The sequence below is a fragment of the Carettochelys insculpta genome, chromosome 1 (genome assembly GCF_033958435.1).
Source record: "Carettochelys insculpta isolate YL-2023 chromosome 1, ASM3395843v1, whole genome shotgun sequence".
NCBI lineage: Eukaryota > Metazoa > Chordata > Testudines > Carettochelyidae > Carettochelys > Carettochelys insculpta.
Genome location: NC_134137.1, coordinates 358,994,447 through 359,018,276, shown reverse-complemented (window position 1 = coordinate 359,018,276; position 23,830 = coordinate 358,994,447). Strand labels below are relative to the sequence as shown.

At 43.1% G+C, this 23,830-nt stretch overlaps 1 protein-coding gene across 2 annotated transcripts in view; it reads left to right on the top strand.

Annotated features, from left to right (window-relative positions):
* The window catches only part of SEMA3C (semaphorin 3C), a 179,918-nt gene that overhangs the window by 85,299 nt on the left and 70,789 nt on the right, over positions 1-23,830 (top strand). For both annotated transcript variants that reach the window (XM_075017383.1, XM_075017382.1), the window contains exons 3-4: positions 13,699-13,859; positions 19,943-20,005. In XM_075017383.1, the coding sequence (XP_074873484.1) occupies positions 13,699-13,859; positions 19,943-20,005 (224 nt within the window). The remainder of the gene's footprint in view (positions 1-13,698; positions 13,860-19,942; positions 20,006-23,830) is intronic.

The following is a 23,830-nucleotide window of genomic DNA, read 5'->3' as shown; positions in this document are numbered from 1 at the left end:
ATCCTGTGGCTTTCAATTCTTATAAACTCATTAATTTGCTATTGACATTCAACTTTTTTCAAGAAAAATCATAGAGAAGTGTGATATAGGTGTCTGCGTAAAGCTGTGCAGTTGTCTGAATATTTCTAACTGCTGGGCTCTGTTAATTTTGTAAGAAAAGTCCTTTTCTAATGGTAGCTTTGACATCTTCTGTCTTAGGTAACTAAGTTGGTAATGAAGTTTTCATGCACTTTGCATCATGCATCACAGATCACCTAAATGAATGTGATACTGAAAATGAGATGTTGACATGTCTTTGGCAAAAGAAAACAAAGAAAAGCCCTATCCTGTATTATGTACTCAACTATTCCTTGTCCTGTCTGTGCAAAGAGACTCAAATTAAATTCATATTCAGAATGTATTCAGCCCCAGAAAAAAAATCAGTAATATAAATAGCATAGTCTCCCAGGAATATTGTATATACTCTAAAGAAAAAAACAAATACAAAAAAGTATTGTAGTTCATGTCTAGTGGCCATGTCATGCTATTAAAAATCTGGAAGAAGATCAAGAAAAAATAAGATAATTGCTTTTCTCTTCTTCTGAAGCCTGTTGTCTTTCATCTGGGCCTTCTCATGCCAATCCCTCAACAGGTCACTAAATATATAGTTTAGTCACCTCATATCACTGGAAATCATAAAAAAGCATAAAAATACATGTTTTCTTTAAACAAAATTTGTTTGAGAAACTGCAATTATTTACAAGCTTGTAAACATTTAATGGAAATGATAATTGGGGCAACATTCGAGGCTCTGCTTTTAATTTTTGTGACATGGGACAAGCCTATACGTGAAATTAGAGAAAGTGTGATACAGTTTATCAAGAGAGAAATGTTCACATGGTCAAAATAAACCCCAAAGCAAATGCTTCTTTGGCTGTGTCTACACTAGCCCCACCTTTCGAAAAGGGGAGGCTAATAAGGTGCTGCAATGAATATGCAGTGCCTCTTTAGCATAAAGGCAGCCATGGCACTTCGAAAATGCAGCTTTCGATCACTCGCAGCTCGTCTACACGGGAGCCCACACACTTCGAAATCCCTTTATTCCTATTTGGTCAAAGGAATAAGGGGATTTTGAAGGTGTAGATGAGCTGTGTGTGATCAAAAGCAGCGCTTTAGAAGTGCCATTGCTGCCATTATGCTAATGACTTGCTGCATATTCATTGCAGAACCTAATTAGCATATTCCAAAGTGTCTCATTAGCATCCCTCTTTCTAAAGGGGGGGTGCTAGTGTAGACATAGCCTTTGTGTTTTATATGCAAAAGGTGGTATGCTGCTAAAATAGATACTGCAAGAAAAAAAGTTGGCCTCATTCCACTTCCCAAGTAAAGAAGAGTTCACATTGCAAAATTCACATTAGGGGCTGCCTGGCACCAGTGTTAGTGTACCATAGACCAAGGATTAAATACTAATAAAATAATTTATTAGGTGGTGAGCTTTCGTGGGACAGACCCACTTCTTCAGACCATAGCCATACCAAAACAAACTCAATATTTAAGGCACAGAGAACCAAAAAAGTAATCAAGGTTGACAAATCAGAAAAAAATGATCAAGGTGAGCAAATCAGAGAGTAGAGGGGCAGAAGGGGGAGGGGGGAGTCAAGAATTAGATTTAGCCAAGTATGCAAAAGAGCCCCTGTAATGATCCAGAAAATTCACATCTCAGTTCAAATCACATGTTAATGTGCCGAATTTGAATATAAACGAGAGTTTAGCAGCCTCTCTTTGCAGACTGTTGTGAAAATTCCTCTTCATTAAAACACAGACTTTTAAGTCATTACAGAATGGCCCACTCCATTAAAATATTGACTGACCGGTTTGTGAATCAGGAGTGTTCTTATGTCTGTTTTGTGCCCATTGATTCTTTTTCTGAAAGAGTTTGAAGTCTGTCCAATATAGCTCACCACCTGTTAGCCGGTGGCCAGGTAATGTGTGGTGAGGTACTCCCCTGGGTCCTAAACAACCCAGTTTTTTTACTGTTGGAGCAGGGAGTTCCTAGCACTCTCACCTACGGCCAGGCTGTGGTAACCAAATGGTTAAAGTTCTTTTTGTTGTGCCGGCTGTGCTGCAGTGACAAAAGGGTTAACAGCAGTCAGGCTTAGATCTTAACTAGTTACAAGTTTATTAAGCTACAGTTATAAGCGTGTGGTTACAAAAGGCTATTGTCTACTTCTTACATGCTAGCAAAGTACAGGTGTTAACAGGTTACGTTACAATCCAATACAAAGATATCTGTTACCATCTAACACAATGATATCTTGACACAACGACGTCTAGTTACAGAGCTCTAATTCTTTACCTGTGCACAAAAAGAATGGAGACCTAGCATGGGTATATCTTACCTTCTCTGCGTCTCTCGATACCAGCGTAGCCAAGCCAGATCGGTCACTCAATTCCGTGGAAAGACGAATACGAGGTTGGGCGTCCCCAGTTGCGGACCTCGGGAGGCAATCACCTGACCCGACCAGCAGGTAGTTGGTGGAATGCACTCAAAGTTAGAGTTCTGCTGGGCCCATCTTTTATACCCCTTTTTGGGTTACGTATTCTCTTTCTTATCTAAGGTGCCAGATTATACTGGTCTGTCTTTGTGACGCCAGTTTGTTACAAGGGCAATTCTTACTTAATTTGCACTTGTAAGACAGGAGATAAGCAATTTGAGAGTACAGGACATTCTTTTGCGGGGATGGAGATTTCCTCTTCTGGGATGGCTGTGTGGTCATCAAATTCATCAATGCCAGCTGGGGTGATTTCCTGAGGGTCCCCCCCCGCCCCCTCTTGTTGACAGTTTGGCCTGTTAGCCTTCTATCTGTACTTTCTGCTTCTCAGGGTCACGATGAACTAGCACATCTGGGCCTCAATGAGGGGCATCAAAGACTGCGCTGTCAGCAGCCGTTTCCGTGCCCTGTGTGCTCCTCAGTGGGGGGGCGGGCAGTGAGCAAGCTGGCTTGTAAGGGGGAGACTTTGTCTGGCTACACCACCTAATAAATTATTTCGTTAGTCTTTAAAGTGCTATTTGACTGCTTTTGTGTTTTGATAGTATATAGACTAGCACGGCTTTCTCTCTGTTACTATTCGAGGATTAAATGAAGCTAAAGAGAGTGATATAGATTGTCCCTTCGCCCAGGCCCTAGTCAGTCGATGTTGCTAAAGTTGCTGTTACAGTTGGGCCTTGTCTCATATGGACCTATGACCCATGAAGAACAAGTTGAAATAACCTTACGCTGTTGCCTGACAAGTCTCCAGAGTCATGTGGACCTTAGATTTGCCAGCTGTGGTTGGCTGTGTTCCCGGAGGTTTCATCATATGACATGATAATTAGTTAAAGACAAGTTACAGAGGTTAGCTGTGTTAGTCTGTATCTGCAAAATCAGAAAGGAGTCCTGTGGCACCTTATAGACTAACACATTTATTTTGGCATAAGCTTTTGTGGATGAAAACCACTTCATCAGGTGCAACAACTACTTTATGCATCCAGCTAAGTCGTCCTTACCTGTGAAAGCTTGTGCCCTAATAAATCTGTTAGTCTATAAGGTGCTACACAACTCCTCCTTGCTTTTTTAAATTAAAGAGTAATTTTTAATTTTTGGAGACACCAAGAAAATCCTGAAAAGAAGGCAACCTCAGTGGACCTGTGTGATGGGGTTCTGGGGTCCCCCAAGCTCTGCACCCTGTCCGCAGGCAGGAGAGTCTCTCACTCAGCAGGAAAACAGCGGGTTTATTAGCCGACAGGACACAGCATCATACAGAGGAGTCAGTACAGCAGGCAGAGACAGCCAGTCCAATCCATGTTGAGGAGAGGAGGCCCCGAGGGGCCCCCAGAGCTGGGGCCTTGCCCCCTCCTTTGTCTCTCTCTCCCTCAGCCCAGACTAACCGCTTCTCAACTCCCAGTTCCAATTCAAACCCCTCAGGCTCCACCTCCTCCTTTGTCTGCAGTACAAAGGTGTTACCTGGTCGTCAGGGTTACCCTCAGCAGGAGCCTCACACCCTCTGTGAGCCACACACACACACACAGGTATCCCCCACTCCATCACATCTAAGTCGTCCTTACCTGTGAAAGCTTGTGCCCTAATAAATCTGTTAGTCTATAAGGTGCTACACAACTCCTCCTTGCTTTTTTAAATTAAAGAGTAATTTTTAATTTTTGGAGACACCAAGAAAATCCTGGAAAGAAGGCAACCTCAGTGGACCTGGTATTAGAGGCTTCTATTTCCTGAAGGGGCTGTTCTTGATGGTATGCCGGGGAACTGGGAATGAATGAAGAAACTCAGGGAGCACATCCTCTACATGGAAAGAGAAGTGCACAGGGCTTAGTAAAGTTTCACTTATGCCATTTAGCCTGCAATCAATGTAATTCTTTGCTAAGGAAATTTGGTGATAGCATCTGAAGCCACTCAGGCTACGTCTACACGTGCACGCTACATCGAAATAGCTTATTTCAATGTAGCGACATCGAAATAGTCTATTTCGATGAATAACGTCTACACGTCCTCCAGGGCTGGCAACGTCGACGTTCAACTTCGATGTTGGGCAGCACCACATCGAAATAGGCGCTGCGAGGGAACGTCTACACACCAAAGTAGCACACATTGAAATAAGGGTGCCAGGAACAGCTGCAGACAGGGTCACAGGGCGGACTCAACAGCAAGCTGCTCCCTTAAAGGGCCCCTCCCAGACACAGTTGCACTAAACAACACAAGATCCACAGAGTCGACAACTGGTTGCAGACCCTGTGCATGCCTCATGGATCCCCAGCTGCCGCAGCAGCAGCCAGAAGCCCTGGGCTAAGGGCAGCTGCACACGGTGACCATAGAGCCCTGCAGGGGCTGGAGAGAGAGCGTCTCTAAACCCCTCAGCTGGTGGCCACCATGGCGGACCCCGCTATTTCGATGTTGCGGGACGCAGATCGTCTACACGTGCCCTACTTCGACGTTCAACTTCGAAGTAGGGCGCTATTCCCATCCCCTCATGGGGTTAGCGACTTCGACGTCTCGCCACCTAATGTCGATTTCAACTTCGAAATAGTGCCCAACAGGTGTAGCCATGACGGGCACTATTTCGAAGTTGGCGCCGCTACTTCGAAGTAGCGTGCACGTGTAGACGCGGCCTCAGAGACCTGGATTTTGCTGACACAAACAAATAATCAATGATCCATAGGAAGAAGAAGTTAAAGCATCAGAGAGAGCTGGCTGCCTGGGAAGACAACAACAGCTGGAAAGTAAAACTCTTATTTTATCTTACCAGTGAACAAGAAAGAGAGCACTGTAATACTCTGAAGCTTGCCACTGCTTCAAGCCTCACAGCTGCTCTTGGAGTCACGGAGAACCATTGCTCACTGAACCAAAACAATATTGTAGAGCAACACACTATGTGACATTTTGAAGGGAAAAGGAGAGACCCTATATAGAGATGTTTTCAGAGATAAATAATGCCTTAAAGTGATGAGTGGCAGCAGACATACAGTGGACCCTTGTGCTTGCCTTGAGAGAAAAAATCCAGAGACAGTATGTAGCCTGGTATACAAGCAGTTTGAAGGTCTACAGAACAGAGGTGTCAGAGCACCTGTGGAGGCTTTGCAGCTTGGGTAAGCAGCATAAGTGGTGGTCAAAAAGTCAATAGGGAAATTACACATCTATATAGGCCCCAGACCACAGAACTAGGCATTGAAAAGAGGCCACCATCCACATCTCATATGTTATTACATCTTGCCAAACTTTCCAAAGCCTGAATCTGTAGAGTGTGTGATTTGTGGAATTGATTTTGGCACATGATAAAGAGTCCAGCTTCCTCACCCTGGAGCTGGAAGGGCTGCCTGGAGTGAAAATAACGGTGATTATATCCTTGTTGTTTGCATAGGGAGTAATGACACAGAAGCTGAATGAGACCATGACGGAAAACTACATGCTTTTCTACAGCAATGCAGGGACAAGAACATAAAGTTGAACCCAGGAAAAATGCAGCTCGGCATGAGGTGACATATGTTGGGCGGCTACTCACACTAGAGGGAGATTGAAATCAGATTGCAGTATGATCAAGGTTGTCAAAGACATGCGAGGCCCAATGGATGTAAAAGAGGTAGAGACCTCATCAGAACAATCAGTTATCATTCTGAGTCCTGTCCATAGCTGGCTGCAATAGTAGAACTCATCTGTCAGCTCACAAGGCAGGTCTCTGAATGACACTGAGCAGGTCCCCAAAAGCAGGCATTTCTCATGCCAAGACAAATGATAATGGATGACCTTTCTTGAAGTACTGCAAGCCAGGACTGTCACTGCCACTCCAATGTGCTTCAGAGGAGAAAGGATTGGGTGTGGTTCTGTTACAGGAGCAGCTGGTCTCTTCTCCCAGACGAGCTCTATTGGGAACTGACAAAGATATGTGCAAATAGAAAATCAAAAAGAGTCTCTGGTTCTGATATTTAGAGTGGAGTGAGTCCATCAAAAACCTATGGCCACTCAGTAACAGTTCAGTCAGACTAGAAACCCTACAGACAATTATGGCAAAACCCCTTCTTAATGCACCAAAGAAAATGCACCTCATGCTGACATGCCTCCAGTGGTACAAGTTAGAAATCGGATGTTTACCAGGATGCTTACTGGTGTTAGCTGGCACCCTGAACAGTGCACACATCCCCACTATCACCAAGTTGAGGGAAGGGAATAAGTACGCTGATTCCATTATGCAGTGTTATCTGCCACTTTCTGTGGTAAAACAATAATTAGAGGCTTCAGAGACAAATAATCAGTTACAGGCAATCAAAAGAGCTATCTTAACATGGTATCCAACAGACAAAGGCCAACTGCTGTTACCAACAGAGCCATATTTTCAAACTGAAGATGAGCTGAGTGTGCAAGATGGAATCATTTTTGAAGAGGGAAAGTTACTGTCCCTACCTCATTTCATTACAATATAAGGCAAAAAATACACACCTCATAACTGGGCACTGGTTACTGGATTATATGAATTTACAAGTAGGTACAGTGATACCCCAAGATACGCCCGTTTGGGTTATGAGAATTCGAATTTACGAGGAGTTTCATTTAATGCCCCTACTTCATCTTACGAGGCATTTCCTCAAATTTACAAGGGCCAATTTGGATTTTGTGTGCCTGCAGCTGCATCCCGCCCAGCGCGCATCTCTCCGCAATACCTGGTGGGGGTGTCCTGGAGCCCCCAGCCCAGCCTTTACCTTGACACCGCTGTGGCTGGTCTGGGTCTCCGCCTTGGCGCTGCGGCAGCGGCGCACCCTGGCCTGGCCAGCGGCCACGGGGTCCCACACTCTCCTGCAAGATGTGGATGCTCGGTGCGCAGCCCATCCCAGCCCCACCCCTGCTGCTCTTCCCCCAGGTGACTACTCAGGCGCTGTTCGCTGCCTGCAGCACTCCATCAAATTTAACACGCAAAAGGAAAAAATATTGAAAACTGACTGGGGACATCATAACCGTTTTTAGATAAATAAAATATTGTTACAAGAGGAGGGAGAAAAATTATTCTCCTTAATCTATGATGATAGAACAAGAAGCAATGAACTTAACTTGTGGCAAGGATGGTTTGGGTTAGTGGTTCTCAAGGAGAAGTACATGCAGCCATGGGAGTACACAGAAATCTTTCAAGGGGTATGTCAACTCATCTAGATAATCCCTTGGCTGTACAACAGGCTACATAAAAAACACTCAACAAAAAAAAATCATACAGACAAAATGAGAAAGTAAGAAATGTTTCAGTAATACTGTGCTGTAACACTTTTGTATTTTTGTCTGATTTTGTGAGCAAGTAATTATCAATGGTGGTGAAACTTATGGGTACATGAGACAAATCAGGTTCCTGAAAAGGGGTACAATTGTCTGGAAAGCTTGAGAACCACAGGTTTAGGTTAGAGTAGGAAAAGCTTTCTGTCTGGGTAGTTAATCACTAGCATAAATTGCAGAGGGAGGTTGTGGAATCTCCTTCGTCGTGGAGTTTTAAAAGCAGGTTAGACAAACACCTTCTCAGGGACAGTTTAGAACTAGGTAATACCTAGTCCTGCCTTGAGTGCAGGGGACTGAACTAGAAGGTTTCTTGTGGTCCTTTCCAGTACAGTGATTCTATGATTGTAAGAGCTATCCACCTATCCATTGCAAAAGGTGTAAGAGGACACTTTTACCTTCAAGGAAAAGCACTACCTTATCACAGTGAGCTATTATTTAAACAAGAAGCATGTCCATGCTAGCCAAACAGAAGCCCACTTTGATTATGGATATCCTATTTAGCGATAGCAGACCCCGGTTTACCTTAGGAGAATTGAAAGGGTTTGTATGCAAATGAGAATTTGACCACCACACCTCTTCCTCAACAGATTCTCAAATTAATGGGAAAGGGACTCAGCCATGAAAACAGCTAGGAGACTGTTACAAAGGTCTCTGGTTCATACTCTGCTTCACACCTCTGGTTACAATTTATCGCGTGAAACACCCCACAACATGGGTGCCGAAACAGTTTAATGCAGATGCTGATGGGACAAAGGACCAAAACCCAATGATGGGGAGACATGTTGCAGCCAGGAGGCTGGGGATGCCAAAAGTAGCTGGCTAACAGTCAGAATCAGTAGGCGTTAAATTATGGTAGGTCACACAAGGCCCTATCAGCCCAGAAGACAGAGATTCCTATGAGATTCTAGTTATTAAAAAGACAAGGAATGGACTGAAGGAGCCATGAGAAGCCATGAGAAGTGCAGAAGCATTCCAATCATATGAGATGACTGCAAGAGGAACAAATGATCCCGGGAAGCACAAAGACAAGCCATCAGACACAAGAAAGAGCTGATAGAGATACAGTGGTCATCACAGAATAGTGAGAAAGACAAACATTCATATACTAACCACAGAGGGTGGGAGGAGACTCCACGGGGGTATTTTGCTAAACAAAAATACAGGTAGACAGATTGGGTCGCTCCCAGCATGGTTACCTATTGAGGAGACCAAATTATTTCAGACTACACAACAAGCTGAGGCTGTAGTAAGGATGAGGCTCCAACTTGTCTATGTGCCTGGCCTAAGGGGCACAGTTGTAGGGATCTAGGTATCAATTATTTGCTTTTATGGTTTATGTTAAAATGTTGGTAAAACAAGGAAGACATACTCTGATCAGTGTAGTTGGAATCAGATAAGAAGTGTAGTCCATGTTCTAAGAAGGGACTGTCATTGATCGGGCTGTGGATAAACAGAGAACATTTAAAGTTAGGCTGGAAGCAATTCAACCACAAAGACAAAAACTGTTCTGTTTGTTTCTGTTGTTTGACTTGACCTGTACTCAGCTTCAGTCTTTGCTGATGAAACAGACTAGATGCTTGACTGGGCAGAGTGAGTGTGTAGGGAAGATAAAACAAGCTCTTTGGGGAGTCAGAATTTTTCTCCTTTATCATGGCTCAGGGATAAGGCATGTCACAGGTTCCCTCTGCTCCATACAGTCTTCCCTCATAAACATAAAAATCAATACTGGGCACATGCCCAAGGCTTCCCTGGGTGTACACTTACTGAGATTGGAGAGGACAGGGAGGTACTGATTGTCATTTGTGTCTTACTGCGAGCAGTTCCAAACTATTAGCTTTACAGGGTCCCTGTTTCGCCTGGCACCAGCCCTGTCTCAAGAAGCCCCAATCATGCTGTACCTGTCTGTGGATAGAGCACTGCATATTCCAGGACTGTTTACCTAGCTCCCCTTAATTCACTGTTAAAAACAAAAATACAGCGTGTATACTGAAATTCAAAATGTACGCACATACCACTCATTTTCATCTGCTGTCCTCTATTTCCTCTGCTTTTAATAGAGAAACTTTCTGGAGAGCATCTTTCAGTGAGGCAGGTAGGTTCATATCTGCAGTATAGCCTAGAACTCACACAGTCTTTATTGCAAGATAATTGTCAACTTCGGAGCACAGGGTATGGCTGTGGAAAGAGATTTCACCAACTGTTTTGTTTTTTCTTAAAGAAAGGAGGGCTAAATAATCTCTTTTTTAAGGTCAGATTTCTAAGTATGTGAATCAGATTGGTATTGATTTAATCATGATAGCCAAGGCCAAACTCACTGACCTATTTAACAGAGAGAACAAAGGTTACTCTTGTGTGGTTACAGCCAGACGTTACTTACACATGGAATACATTATAAGATTTATTTTGATATCCATACAAAAATATTAAATGCCTACAAAGTGCTAAGAGGCTTAACTTGCTGGGGTCTCATTCTGTATGCAGAGTTTACTGCTTTGGGAATATTGGTTGAATTCCCAAATTCCCAAGGCAAGCAACTGAGTTTAGTTTGAAGGTCAATAGATGTACACATCTGGTAATTTCAGGTAAAAGATCCTGTGCTACTCAGTGATTCTTCTTATGAAACATTATGAGAATGGGAAGGGATCATCAGGGATATTATAGTGTCTTTCCATCACTGAGGTTTCAAAATTATAGTTTCTTGGTAGTAATACACTTTATCAAGTGAAATTTTGTAAGGTAGTTGTGTGGCAAATTTTGTATGTTAGAAGACAGACTACGGAAATATGGATTCCTCCCCAGTCGACAAAAACCCACAAGAAGCCTGTGATTCATTCTTAGGCCTCAGCCCAAAGGAAATAAAAGTAACAAGCTTGTGTGAAACTGTATCTCCTGGGGTGGTGTTTTGCTGCAGGGAAGAGCTTTCCTTTCCCACTTGTGTATGTCTGTAACTGCTCTGAAGTGTCCTGCGGTATCCTTCCAACCAGTGGTCTATTTGAAAGAGAGTAGTTCTATAACTCTCCACGTCCACTATTTTTTCCTGCAAACATATGCCTTGTAACTAGGATAATGCCAAAGAAAGAGCTTGAAGCCCAGGAAAATATAGATTTCTCTTAATATGAGCATGAGAACCATAGAAAGGTTTCCTGTGCCTTTGTAAGGAGTTATTACCACCCTGAGTCATTATAAGACCATTGATGGTATCACTGACTACTCTAAAAGGTATCATAAATGGGCAGTGAGTGCATCCTGAGATACTGACTCACTGATTAAGTACTATGTACTTGCCTATGGCAGCAACACCATGGAGCACAGTACTTCAGCATAGTCAGAGAGATGCGATATGGTCATTGGCCATCTTGGTGAGAAGATTCATTTTTACCTCACTGCAGCAAAGCAAACTCAATGAGAGCACTAAAGTAACCAAAAGGCTTAGTGAGAATAATCTGTTTGAAAGATGAACCTGAGAATTTCAAAAGAGCCTATGGGACTTGAGTTTTCATGGGATATGGGCACCTGTTTCCCACAGGAACCTTGGGAAACCCCATCATTAAAGTTTTCACATAGGAATTTTGGATGAAAAAAAGAGAAAAAGATAATGGATTTTCCAAGGGAATTAAAAGTAAATGTGGGAATTTAAGCTCTGGAATATGAACAATTTTCATATGTAATTATGAGGAACCACCTTGATTTACGCAATGAAGCAACAAGTTTGAATCTCATTTATGAATAATATGATTTTTAAGATTCACCTGTGGAGAAATTCAGCTTCTGTAAAATTGTTGTAGACCTGACCTGTCCCATTGTCTCCAAAGTTACTGGCTGTACACAATGGCTATGTCTAGACAGGCTGCAGCTGCCAACAGCATCATGCAAATAAGGGCACTCGACAATGCAAATAGATGCTTATTTGCATAGTCACAGCCCTCATTTGCATACTTGCATGAGATCACTTTCCTGGCTGAGGCTTCTGTCAGCACAAAACAAGCTGTGTAGATGGGGTTCTCTCAATGAAAACCCCCTTGTCAGCAGCCTCTTACTTCTGCAAGCATGCAAATGAGGGGTGCAAGTATGCAAATAAGCAGCCATTTGCACTGTTGAGTGCCCTCATTTGCATGATGCTGCCAGGAGCAGCACCCCGTCTAGACATAGTCAATGTGGATTAAATAAGCTTGAACTATTGTCTATCACAGTAAATAAGATAATGCAAATCGTATCTAGATCATTTGATTCTCTATACTTACCTTATATCTGCAGTACATCTGTGGAGGACCTTGAAACCTTTGGTCACATGGACAATGTTGAGCCGATGGAGAATTTTCCATTAAAACTGTTTTCAAATGCAAAATTGGAATTTTCAGTTAAACCATTTTTCGATGCTAAGCATCTAATTTATTTTGAAAAAAATTAGTTTTTGATACAAAACAAACATCTGAAAAAAACCCACAAAATTTGGTTTTCTGACCAGCTCTGGTATAGCCCCACTGATTTCACTTTGACTGGTGATTTCAGTAAGGTCTAAAAGCGACATCCTGGAGTTATTACTCTCTCGTTAATCCAGCAAAGCTCTCATTAGGTATTACAAAAACACTGAATAAAAGCTGAGAACTAGAACTTTGATGCCATAGTTCCACTGATGTCAGTGGGATTATAACACTTAACTCCAGATTAATATCTAGCTCTGAGTAAGGGCCGTGGACTTTGTCTTGAATTGTGTGAACAAGGTTTGTAGGATTGGGCAGATAGGGCTTCATTTTCAGAGATCATTTGTGCCTGCTACCAGCATTGACTTCACTTGGAACTGTGGGTGCTCAGTGCATCTGAACATAAATCCGCCTGTGATATAAGTACATACTTTTACATATTTATAACTTTACTTGTTAAAGCTTTAATTGCCATTTTCAGTTCAGCTAAAGTTCAGCTGAGTAAGGAGAAGAGGGCCTATCTTCTTATATTGCTGACAGTGCTGTAGTTGTGTTTGTCCCTGACTATGAGAGAGAAAAGGTGGGTGAGATAGTGTCTTTTATTGGGATATATTCTGTTGATGAAAGATACAAACTTTGGAGCTAAGATTGCTTTCACCCACAGAAATTTGGCCCAATAAAATATGTTACCTCTCCCACCTTGTCTCCATTTTCTTACAGCAGTTGCCTTTCTATAACAAAACAGAAGCACATTGTCAAGGTAATATAGAGTACAGTAGTTAGCATTGCAAAGGCTTATGCTGTTCCTGTAGTGAGCATAACCATGCATGGTTGATAGCAATAAGAATTTTTATATTTACTTCGGTAGGGTTTATCTGAATAAGCAGAAAATGTCAACCTACAAAGCTGATGGTGTAGCTCTGGTCCCATTTGGAAAAAAAGGAAAATTGCCTATTTGAGTTTGATTCCGTAATTAGATTTTTTTAAACTAACCATAGCCTCTGATAAGTAGTTAAAATTCATGGGGAACTAGAAGAATATTTAATTTTATCCCCAAAAAACCACCTTGTCTTTGAAAATACGTAGGCAGCCATATTCAATGAAAGCCTCTTTAGAAGTAACTGAAATGTGTTTATATAGCTTTAATTGATTTTCTTCTGTGATTAACTTTATAATGTATTGAATCCATTAGTATAATCTGCCTTGAAAGCTATAGCTGTAAATAATAATATCCACTGAAATAGTGGAGTTCATTAGTTGAATGGATAAAGTAATGTCTGGTTCTTACTTAACCTGTAAATGCAATTCTCTCAAACTTGGAAAGGAAAATTGTTTTTACTGAACAGTAGCTTTATTGCTCACAGCTTAATGTGTTTTTTTCTGGTGTTATTAGCTATACTTGTACTCAGCAAATCTTTTATTTAATACAGGGTGCAATTTTAAAACCAAGAAAATCAACTGAGTGCTTTACTAACTTGTGGTACTCACTGTTACAGAGCTGCAGGAAACCAAGACCTCTGAATATTACCATATATCCCACCACCCCCTAGACTACAGGATATTATTAATGGATGAAGATCAGGACCGGATCTATGTGGGCAGCAAAGATCACATTTTGTCTTTGAATATTAACAATATAAGCCAGGACCCTCTGAGTGTAAGTTCAAAAAATACTTCCAGAATCCAATATTGTTTTACTGCATGCCTTTTTTTAAGGAAAAAAATGTGTGTTTCATTAGACCAGCATTAGGCAGAAGTCCAGATCCACACCTCATTGAACAGTTAGCACTTGTTTGATGTGTAACATGAGGTGAACCAAACTTTCAGCTGACTTGAAATACTTCATTCAACCTGTTTACTTGTTTCTGAGTGATCCACGCAGTGGCTTAGTCTCATAAAGAACACCTTGTATGAGGTAATGGATGTAAAATTTCCACTCCTCTCAAAGACTTGAGAGAATTCAATGCTTCAGCTTTTAAAGCACACTGTAAGCAACTTGAGGGCTTTTTTTTAAATGTCTTATTTTTCAGGCTAGATGAGGAAAATGAATAGGTTAAAGCTGCTTTTAACCTTAGCCCAGGTTTGTTTTATTTTTCTACAAAAAAGAAACTCTTATACCACTTCTTTATTTGCTTCTGTTTTAGAAACCCTCCCATTTTTGTGTGGCAAGGGCGTGATAACATTCCTATTTTCAGAAACATCATACAAGGGTCACTAGGGCTACGTCTACACGTGCACCCAACTTCGAAATAGCTTATTTCGATGTTGCGACATCGAAATAGGCTATTTCAATGAATAACGTCTACACGTCCTCCAGGGCTGGCAACGTCGATGTTCAACTTCGACGTTGCTCAGCCCAACATCGAAATAGGCACAGCGAGGGAACGTCTACACGCCAAAGTAGCACACATCGAAATAAGGGAGCCAGGCACAGCTGCAGACAGGGTCACGGGGCGGACTCAACAGCAAGTCGCTCCCTTAAAGGGCCCCTCCCAGACACACTTTCATTAAACAGTGCAAGATACACAGAGCCAACAACTAGTTGCAGACCCTGTATATGCAGCACGGACCCCCAGCTGCAGCAGCAGCAGCCAGAAGCCCTGGGCTAAGGGCTGCTGCCCACGGTGACCACAGAGCCCCGCAAGGGCTGGAGAGAGAGTATCTCTCAACCCCCCAGCTGATGGCCGCCATGGAGGACCCCGCTATTTCGATGTTGCGGGACGCGGATCGTCTACACGTCCCTACTTCGATGTTGAACGTCGAAGTAGGGCGCTATTCCCATCCGCTCATGGGGTTAGTGACTTCGACGTCTCACCGCCTAACGTCGATTTCAACTTCGAAATAGCGCCCAACACGTGTAGACGTGACGGGCGCTATTTCGAAGTTACTGCCGCTACTTCGAAGTAGCGTGCACGTGTAGACGCAGCCTAGCTGTCCCATTTTTAAAAGGACAGTCCCCTATTTAAGCCCTTCTGCAGGTGTTCTGGCTTAGAAAAAATGGCCCAATTGTCCTATATTTTGATCTACTGGCAGGTCCTACTGCTGGCTGCATCCTTGCTCACCAACTGCCCACCCACCAGTAGTGATTTGCGGGAGGGGTGTCCAGAGGCTGATGATACAGGTGGGAATGTAAGGTTGGTGGTTGGGCAAAGCTGCTGTATGCGGGGCTGGCTGCTCTCCCTGCTGGTCCATAAGTGAAGTCCCCTGCTGTGTGCCGGCTCTTGACTTTGCCCTCTGTTTCCAGGCAACACTGGCTGTTTACTGCAAAGGCTGGTGAGCTCAGGCGTGTGTCACTGCTGCTGCCCGCTCATCAGCCCCCTCAGTGCCTCCCCTCACATTGTCCTCCCCGTGTGGTACCCAGTTACCTCACCAGCCCAACTGCTGCTCTGTCTCCTGCGTGGAGGGGTGCGTCCTGCTCCAGACACTGTGCAGAGAACCAGTCCTGGTTAGACCCCTCAGCTCACCACAGGCTTCTTCCTAGCCCCCATGGCTGGGCAGGAACCTGGGGAAGCTCAAGACTATAGCCCAGGGTGCTGGCCAGGTGGAGCTAAGCCCTGCATGTGTCAAAGGCCCACACAACTCTGGCATGAGGAAGCCTCTCTACCCCTCAGCTAAATACTGTAGTGCCAGCCATTTCCAGCCTATTTCTGGCCCTACACTGCAGGCCCACAACAGACCCCTGGGCAAGAGCATAGCTCCCACTTCACATACTGCCCCTGCTCTAGGTCCTGCCCCCTGGGAGTGCGGGGCTGCTCTGTTCCCCCCACAGCCTCCCCTGTTGAGTCACTTCTCTGGCTGGGTTGGCAGAAGCCCCTGCAGACAGATTCTCCGAGCCCTGAAGCACAAGGTATCCTTAGGGCTTAATCCCTTCCTGCCTGTGCTTTAGCTGAGTATGTGGCTGAGTAATGTCAGTGTTCAGCAGCCGCTTGGAGGTGTTTGCTGCCTTTCAGTGCTGTGCAGGCAGGAAGGGACAAGCTGCCTCTAGCCACAGGGGTGTGGGGTGGGAAGGAAGAGAGAACCTCTCCAGTACATGAGAGAGGTCATCCCTAGCCCCTACCCTTAAGCCCCTGTGAGCAGAAGCAGCTCCCATTTCTTTCCTCCAACACAGTGCTGAAAGGCAGCTTCTGGTAGTGCTCTTGTGTGATCCCTGACACAAGTCCAGGGGGGAGGGCCTATGACCCTGCATGCTATTGCTTCAAGAAGATGCAGTACCAGGGACCAGGAGAAGCAGGTCCATCTTGGGGGCCCTGCCAGGCATACAGAATAGGCAAGAAGGGCTGGGTCAGATTGCTCGGTTACCCCTATCCCCGTGGGAGAGAGGTGCATGGAGATGTTTAGGTTTCACTTATCCCCATTCAGACCTTGAGGATAAGCAGGTAAATAAAAAGACTCCAGCTACGCAGCATCTCTTTAATGGGGCTCAGCTGACTTGATGTTAATCTGAATATTTATACTGCATAGTTCTGATTGATTGCCATTGGACTCACTTCAGTTTGCTAATTCCGTCTCAGTTGCAGTCCCCCTCTATGCTGCCCTATCTTTTCAGTCATTGTACCACTCTCTGGCAAGGCCACTTGTTGCATCTGATCTCTACATGCCAGCATGTGCAAAAGGTTCATGCCTCCTCCTTTACCTGTATTGACAATGCAGTGAGATCATTCCAGTGTTGGGAAACCTCCAGAGGTTTACTCCCTGAACCTCTTCTAATTCAGCTTTCTGCAAAATATACTTGGTAGATCTTGTGTCTCTGATAACATATATTCAATAATGGGGTATTCAGTCTGGCAGAGAAAAATACAACACAATGCAGTGGCTGAAAGCTGAAGATAGTAACTTCAGATGGAAATAAGGCGTGGATTTTTAACCATCAGAGTAATTAACTGCTGGCATCACTGTCAATTTTTAAATGAAGTTTGGCTGATTTTTTTTGAAAGAAGGTGTGCTCCAGAACTTATCTGAGGATAGTTTAATGGCCTGTGTTGCACCAAGAGGTCAGACTACATGATCACAATGGTCCCTCCTGGCTTTGGAATCTTTGAATCTCCTCTGATCTTTTAGCCCAGCATCTGTCTTTTTACTATATCACCATATAACTTAAAATCTCTAGTGGTACAGAGGCTCGTACCTTCTGCAACAGCCTTACTGTACCTCTCTGCCCAACTGACTAAACTCTGCAGCAAAACTCATCTGAAAGCGTGCCTTCTTCCTTTTCTGTGTCAGTATTCTCTCAAACCACTATTATTCATTATATAAAGTTTTGGTGTGAGGGAGGGTGCGTGCACACACACATGCATGCAGTATGTGCAACAAAATAATGTTTCAATGGACTGTAGTAGTAAAATGTAAACTAGAGTCATGGTCTATTTACCTATGTCCATCCATAACACAACAAAAATAAAAACAACCAAACAAACCCCCCACCAAAAATCACCATACGTTTCTGACAAGTCACATGACCATCCAGTATGATGATGTGTCAAACTAGAATCCAGAATATCTGCAGAACTGTTACTTGTTTCTTTAGAGGAATGGCACTTTCCTTTTCTTCTGTCAGAGGTTTTTTTCTTTTACGTTGTTCTTGCTAAATATCATGAAAACTTGTAGGCCGCCTCTACACTAGCCCCCTTCTTTCAGAAGGGGCATGGTAATGAGCAAGTTGGGAAGATGCGAAAGAAGTGATGCTATGAATATGCAGGGATTCATTAGCATTATGGCAGCCATGTGCAATTCGAAAGCCAAATAGGAAGAAGGGGCTTTCGAAGTCCAGGGAGTCCTTTTGAAAGTCCCCCATCTACGTGGGTGGCAGACGATTTGAAAGCAGTGTTTTCGAATCGGGCAAGGCTGCCATTATGCTAATGAGGTGATGCATATTGATGGCAGCACTTTATTAGCATCTTCATTCAAAGGTGGCGTTTTTGAATCGCATGTGGCTGCCATTATGCTAATAAGGCATTGCATATTCATGGCAGTGCATCTTTAGCATATTCCCAACTCACTCATTATCATGCCTAGGGTACATGTAGCCATAATGAGATAATATTTTAATATGAGAAACGTACACAGGAATGGACCCTCAGATAAGTACATTCAGGGTGCGTCTACACTGGGAACTAACTTTCAAGTTGAGTTAACTTCAAAGTTAGGCACTACATTGAAGTAGCCAGCAGAGAGTCTACACACATTTTTCACTTACTTCAAAGTTAACTTAGAAGTAGGGAGCCCAACTTTGAAGTCTTTACTCCATTCCCAGGAATGGAGTAGTGCCCTACTTCAAAGTTTAACTTCAAAGTAAGGATGTGTGTAGGCGCTCAGCTTCAAAGTAAGCAACTTCAACGTTATTTTTGTAGTGTAGACACAGCCTTAGACTCGGATCTGTCATCACAGTGCTTTTTCCTTTTTTTTTTTTTGGTCATGATATTGGCAGTCATATGAGGCAGCATTCTGACTTCCTTATCAGGCTATGCCATCTAGGAAGGGTATAAAGAGTGTTTTTCTATTACTGCCTTTCTGTTTTAAGATTAGAATTAATGATGGATAAACTTTAAAGCATTCTGAATTTGAGTATGTTTTGGAGAAGCAATCAAAGCTTGACGTGCTTATCTGAAAGTTATCTATACCTCCAAAGTCTATTTAATTCAGCTGAAAATTTTAAGAGAACATATTTTCTCTTGAGACATCCAGCACTTCTGTTTACAGAAAAGAAACTTTGTAATAACAGCCTTTCTTGCTGTATTTCATCACTTCCGATTACAGCCATGGACCATCTCTGGAAGTAGCATAACAACATGCAGAAGCTTTTATTAATAAAAGGTAGCCTGTATCCAAACATTTCAGAATCTCAGAAAAGTTTTGGTCTTAATGTTCTTTGCTTTTGTTGTGTAGAACAGCAAAACCTGAGAGAGGTTTGTAGTTTTTCCAATTTGCTTGACTAATCCTTAATTGAAGTAATAAACTTTGCGCCAGACAACTGTGGTACACGGTGAAACTTTCTAATCTACAACTCTCTCCTCTGGCAAGGTCTGTAATCCAGCATGATTTTAGTTATGTGAATGACCCATTATCATGGGTGTAATCAAGTTTCCTGTTGTCCCATAATGTTTGTTTCCAGCCCTGTGTCCTGGCTCTCAGTGTTTTGTGCTGTTACTTAGCTGTAATTTTCCCCTAAATGTCTTTTAAGATCCCAGTAAGCAGTGGAAGTGTTGGTAATGTGTTAGACAATAATGACCTCCTATGATCTGGCAAATTCTCTTGTCTGGCACTGGTCAGGTCCCCAGGGTGCCGGATGAGAGAAGTTCAACTTGTAGTATAAATCAGCTTGTTTCAATTGATTTCAGGGTAGCTACACTGATTTATTTCAGCTGAGAATCTTGCCCTTGTTTTGAATATGCATTCTAAAATACAAAGCTCTTATTTACCATTCTTTTCATATAGGAATAATATATTATATAAGAACATAAGCATAGTCTTTCAGGGCATCTGTTTTCAACTGAAACATGCCTGATCCAGATGAATGGGAAAAAATAAAAGTTTTGCTGTTTAAACTGGATTTCTGTCAGAAAAAAACTAGGGGGGAATATTTTTTCTCTAACAAAAAAGTATGAAATCTTTTAAAATATTTACTTTGCAAAGTCAGAAATACCTTGAAGGAAACCTGTTAACTTAACTGGGCGAGGTGAGGAATGTTGTATATATTCAACTAAAATTATGTAGTTCCTTAAATTATTATTTCTTTCCAAATAGATATTCTGGCCAGCATCTGGAGTCAAAGTTGAAGAGTGCAAAATGGCTGGCAAAGATCCTACAGTAAGTTTTACACACATACAAAATTAAATTTTTGGCCATTGAGTCAGGGCACCTTGAGCACAGCTGAAAGCAAGATGTTCAGGCTTTTATTTTTTAATACTCTCTAGGCCAAATGGCAAGGTGAAATTCTGAAAAATGAGAATATGCACACTGTATACATCTTTGGATTTTGTCTAGGAAAATATATGTTCATTGCTCATTATCACTACCGCGTTTCTGATTTTTGTTTTGTGTTGCTTTTTTGTTAGTGGATAGCATTAATAATGCTTGTTCCAAGTATCTCCTAGAGAATATATTGTAGACTGCTGAGCTAATGGTAATGTCAGTGCCTGGACTAGCTCCCAGACAATATGTAGTATTTTCTATGGAAAGAATCTTTGCAAATGGGCAGTGGTTATTCTGCATATTACAAGAGCACACTACATTAGTCATAAAAAAGCACCTCTCCTTTATTAGTTTTCTAAATCAATATTTTCAGCAGAGATCTGAGAAATAGCAGTGCTTCATTGGCACAGGTAAATTTGACGCACACTATAATTATACAATGAAAACCAGAGATATGCTGCGTTAAATTTAATATGCTGAAACCACAGATCAGATGCTAAGGCCCATATGCATTCGCTTGTTTTATACGCAGATAGAAATTTTGTGTAGTCAAACAAATAGCAATATTTGCTGTTTTCCCCAGTCTTAAATAGTCAGGTGATGGCACGCTCCTTACTGAAATGATCCCAGTCTATATTTATCACCTCAAAACCAACTATTTTAGACCAGCAAGAAATTCTTGTTCTTATTTTCTGCTCAAATATGAGAAAGAGGGTCTTACCCATAAAAGCTCATTACCTAATAAATTTATTAGTCTTTAAGGTGCTACAGAACTGTTTGTTTTTGTGAAAATATTTTTCCTTAAATTTAAGCACCAAAATTACTAATCTAACACAAAGCAATTGTAATTTCCCAGCACCAACCTTCAGCAGGCACTTGGTTGAATTCCGTTTTCACCGATGTTCTGATCCCAAGCTCAGCAAAGTCAAGAGGAGTCTTTCTATTAATCTTACTGGGCTTTGGATCACACTGATCTAAAACCAGGATCGCAGCACTACTGTTTAGTACAGTGACCCTGGAATTATGCAGTATAAAGGAAGAATATGTCTTTTGAAACGATAGGCTGGATCCAAAACATTTTGAGTTCTCTGGTAAAGCCCTTGTTGATTTCAATGAATTTCAAGTAAGCCCAGTGTTATTTTATTTCCAGTACATACAGCTAGAAAATATTTTATTAGCTTCATGCTTCTTATTGTCAAATTAAATGCAATAGTAACATTATATCCTCATTTCTGTCACTATCATACTAAAATATTGAGCTCACTAACCAAATTCAGGCTTGCACTGAAAGTAGCTTTTCAGGGCTGGGTCTACACGGAGGAGTATTTCAAGCAGCTTCATGCTAATAAGCAGTCTTGCAATTGCAAGTGGTTGCTCATTAGCATAATCACACAGCTAATTAGCATAGCCAAGGGAGATCTTGCTTGCAGCACAAACTGCTACCAGCAGTAAACAAGCCATGTAGACATGCCTCTGCCAGTACAAATCCCTTCTATCACCAGGCCTTTATGCCTGAAAAAATTCATAAAAATTCAGTAAAACTGCAGTCCATGTCACTTGAAGTAACTCTGGCAAACACTGAATAATGTTGGATGTAAGAGAAGCGCAAAGGACACAAGGCCTACATCTACATTACCAGGTAAATTTGGTTTTATTAAATTTGATTTTATAACTATGGGTTTTATAAATTTGATTTTGAGTATCCTTACTTCCTACAAAGTCAACACAAAGTTGAGTACTTGCTGTCACGCTAGAGTGGCCAAACATCAACTCTTGCAGCAGTGCATTGTGGGAACCTATCCCACAGTTCCCTCAACCCTACATTCTGAACCTTCCCCCAGATCCTGCTGCACCCCCACTGCTGGCAGAGCTCACCCTGGTGCCTGGTTCCTGGGTCCCCACAGCGTGGGGAAGCTGGGAAACTGAACAGTGCTGCTGCACCTGGCTCGCGGGAGCCAGAAGCCAGGTGCAGCAGGAAATCAGTACTGTGCTGATCAGTTTCCCAGTTCTCTGCCACTTGCAGGAGCCAGGAGACTGACCAAGGCTGCTGTGCTCGTCAGTTTTCCAGCTCCCGCAAGTGACAACCAGCCAGGAACTAAGAGCAACATTGCCCGTCAGCCTCTGGAGACTAAGGAATTCAGTTGAAAGAAATGGCGCTTCCACACTGGCCTTTATTCGAACTGTTAAATCGCAGTGCGGATTCCGCGCAGAGAGGTCTACCGTTGATATGGTCTTCTCTCTAAGGCATCTGCAGGAGAAGTGCAGGGAGCAGAGAAAGCCACTCTACATAGCCTTCATTGACTTGACCAAGGCTTTTGACTTGGTCAGTAGGGATGGTTTGTTCAAACTGCTCCACAAGATAGGCTGTCCTCCACGGTTACTGAAGATGATCCAGTCGTTCCACAAAAACATGAGAGGAACCATCCAATATGACGGCACATTATCGGATGCTTTCAGAATCAGGAGCGGCGTCAAACAAGGATGCATGCTTGCTCCGACATTGTTCGGGGTCTTCTTCGCACTCCTCCTGAAGCATGCCTTTAGATCTTCAACAGAGGGCATCTTGCTGCACACAAGATCTGATGGGAAACTGTTTAACCTTCCAAGGCTGAAAGCTAAGTCTAAGATGCGAGAAGTCCTCATCAGAGACATGCTGTTCACAGACGATGCTGCTGTAGTGTCTCACACAGAAGACCAGCTTCAAAAACTGCTGGATCGGTTCTCCAAAGCGTGCAAGGACTTTGGGCTTACCATCAGCCTAAAGAAGACAAACGTACTCGGTCAGGATGTTGCTGAATCCCCATCAATCAGCATTGACAACTATACGTTAGAGGTTGTCCACGAGTTCGTTTAGCTAGTGTCCACCATCACTGACACCCTGTCGTTGGACACTGAGCTAAATAGGAGGATCGGAAAAGCGGCCACAACTCTGTCCAGACTCAGCAAGAGAGTGTGGAATAACAACAAGCTGTACACTCACACCAAAATGCAAGTCTACAGAGCCTGCATCCTCAGCACCCTCCTTTATGGCAGCGAGACTTGGACCCTGTATGCCCGCCAGAAAAAGAGGCTGAACGTCTTCCACTTGCGCTGCCTCAAGTGCATCCTTAGAATATCGTGGAAGGACAGAGTGACCAACACTGCCGTCCTCGAGCAAGCTGGAATCCCAACCATGCACACCCTCCTCAGGCAGCGTCGACTCTGCTGTCTTGGCCACGTCCACAGGATGAACGATGGAAGGATTCCAAAAGACATCCTGTATGGTGAGCTAGCCTCTGGCAAAAGACCTCCCGGATGCCCCCAGTTGCGTTACAAAGATGTCTGCAAGAGAGACCTCAGAGAGGTAGACATCGAGCTGGACAACTGGGAAGATCTAGCAGACGACCGCAGCAGATGGAGGCAGGGGTTACACAAGGGCCTTCAGAAGGACGAGTTGAAGATCAGACAGCTAGCAGAGGAGAAGCGAGCACACAGAAAGCACAATAAGGACTTGCCAGACACCCACTACATCTGCAAGAGATGCAGCAAGGACTGTCACTCTCATGTGGGTCTTTATGGCTGTGTCTACACGTGCCCCAAACTTCGAAATGGCCATGCAAATGCCCATTTCGAAGTTTAGTAATGAAGCGCTGAAATGCATATTCAGCGCTTCATCAGCATGCGGGCGGCAGCGGCACTTCGAAATTGACGAGCCTTGCCGCCGCGCGGCGTGTCCAGACG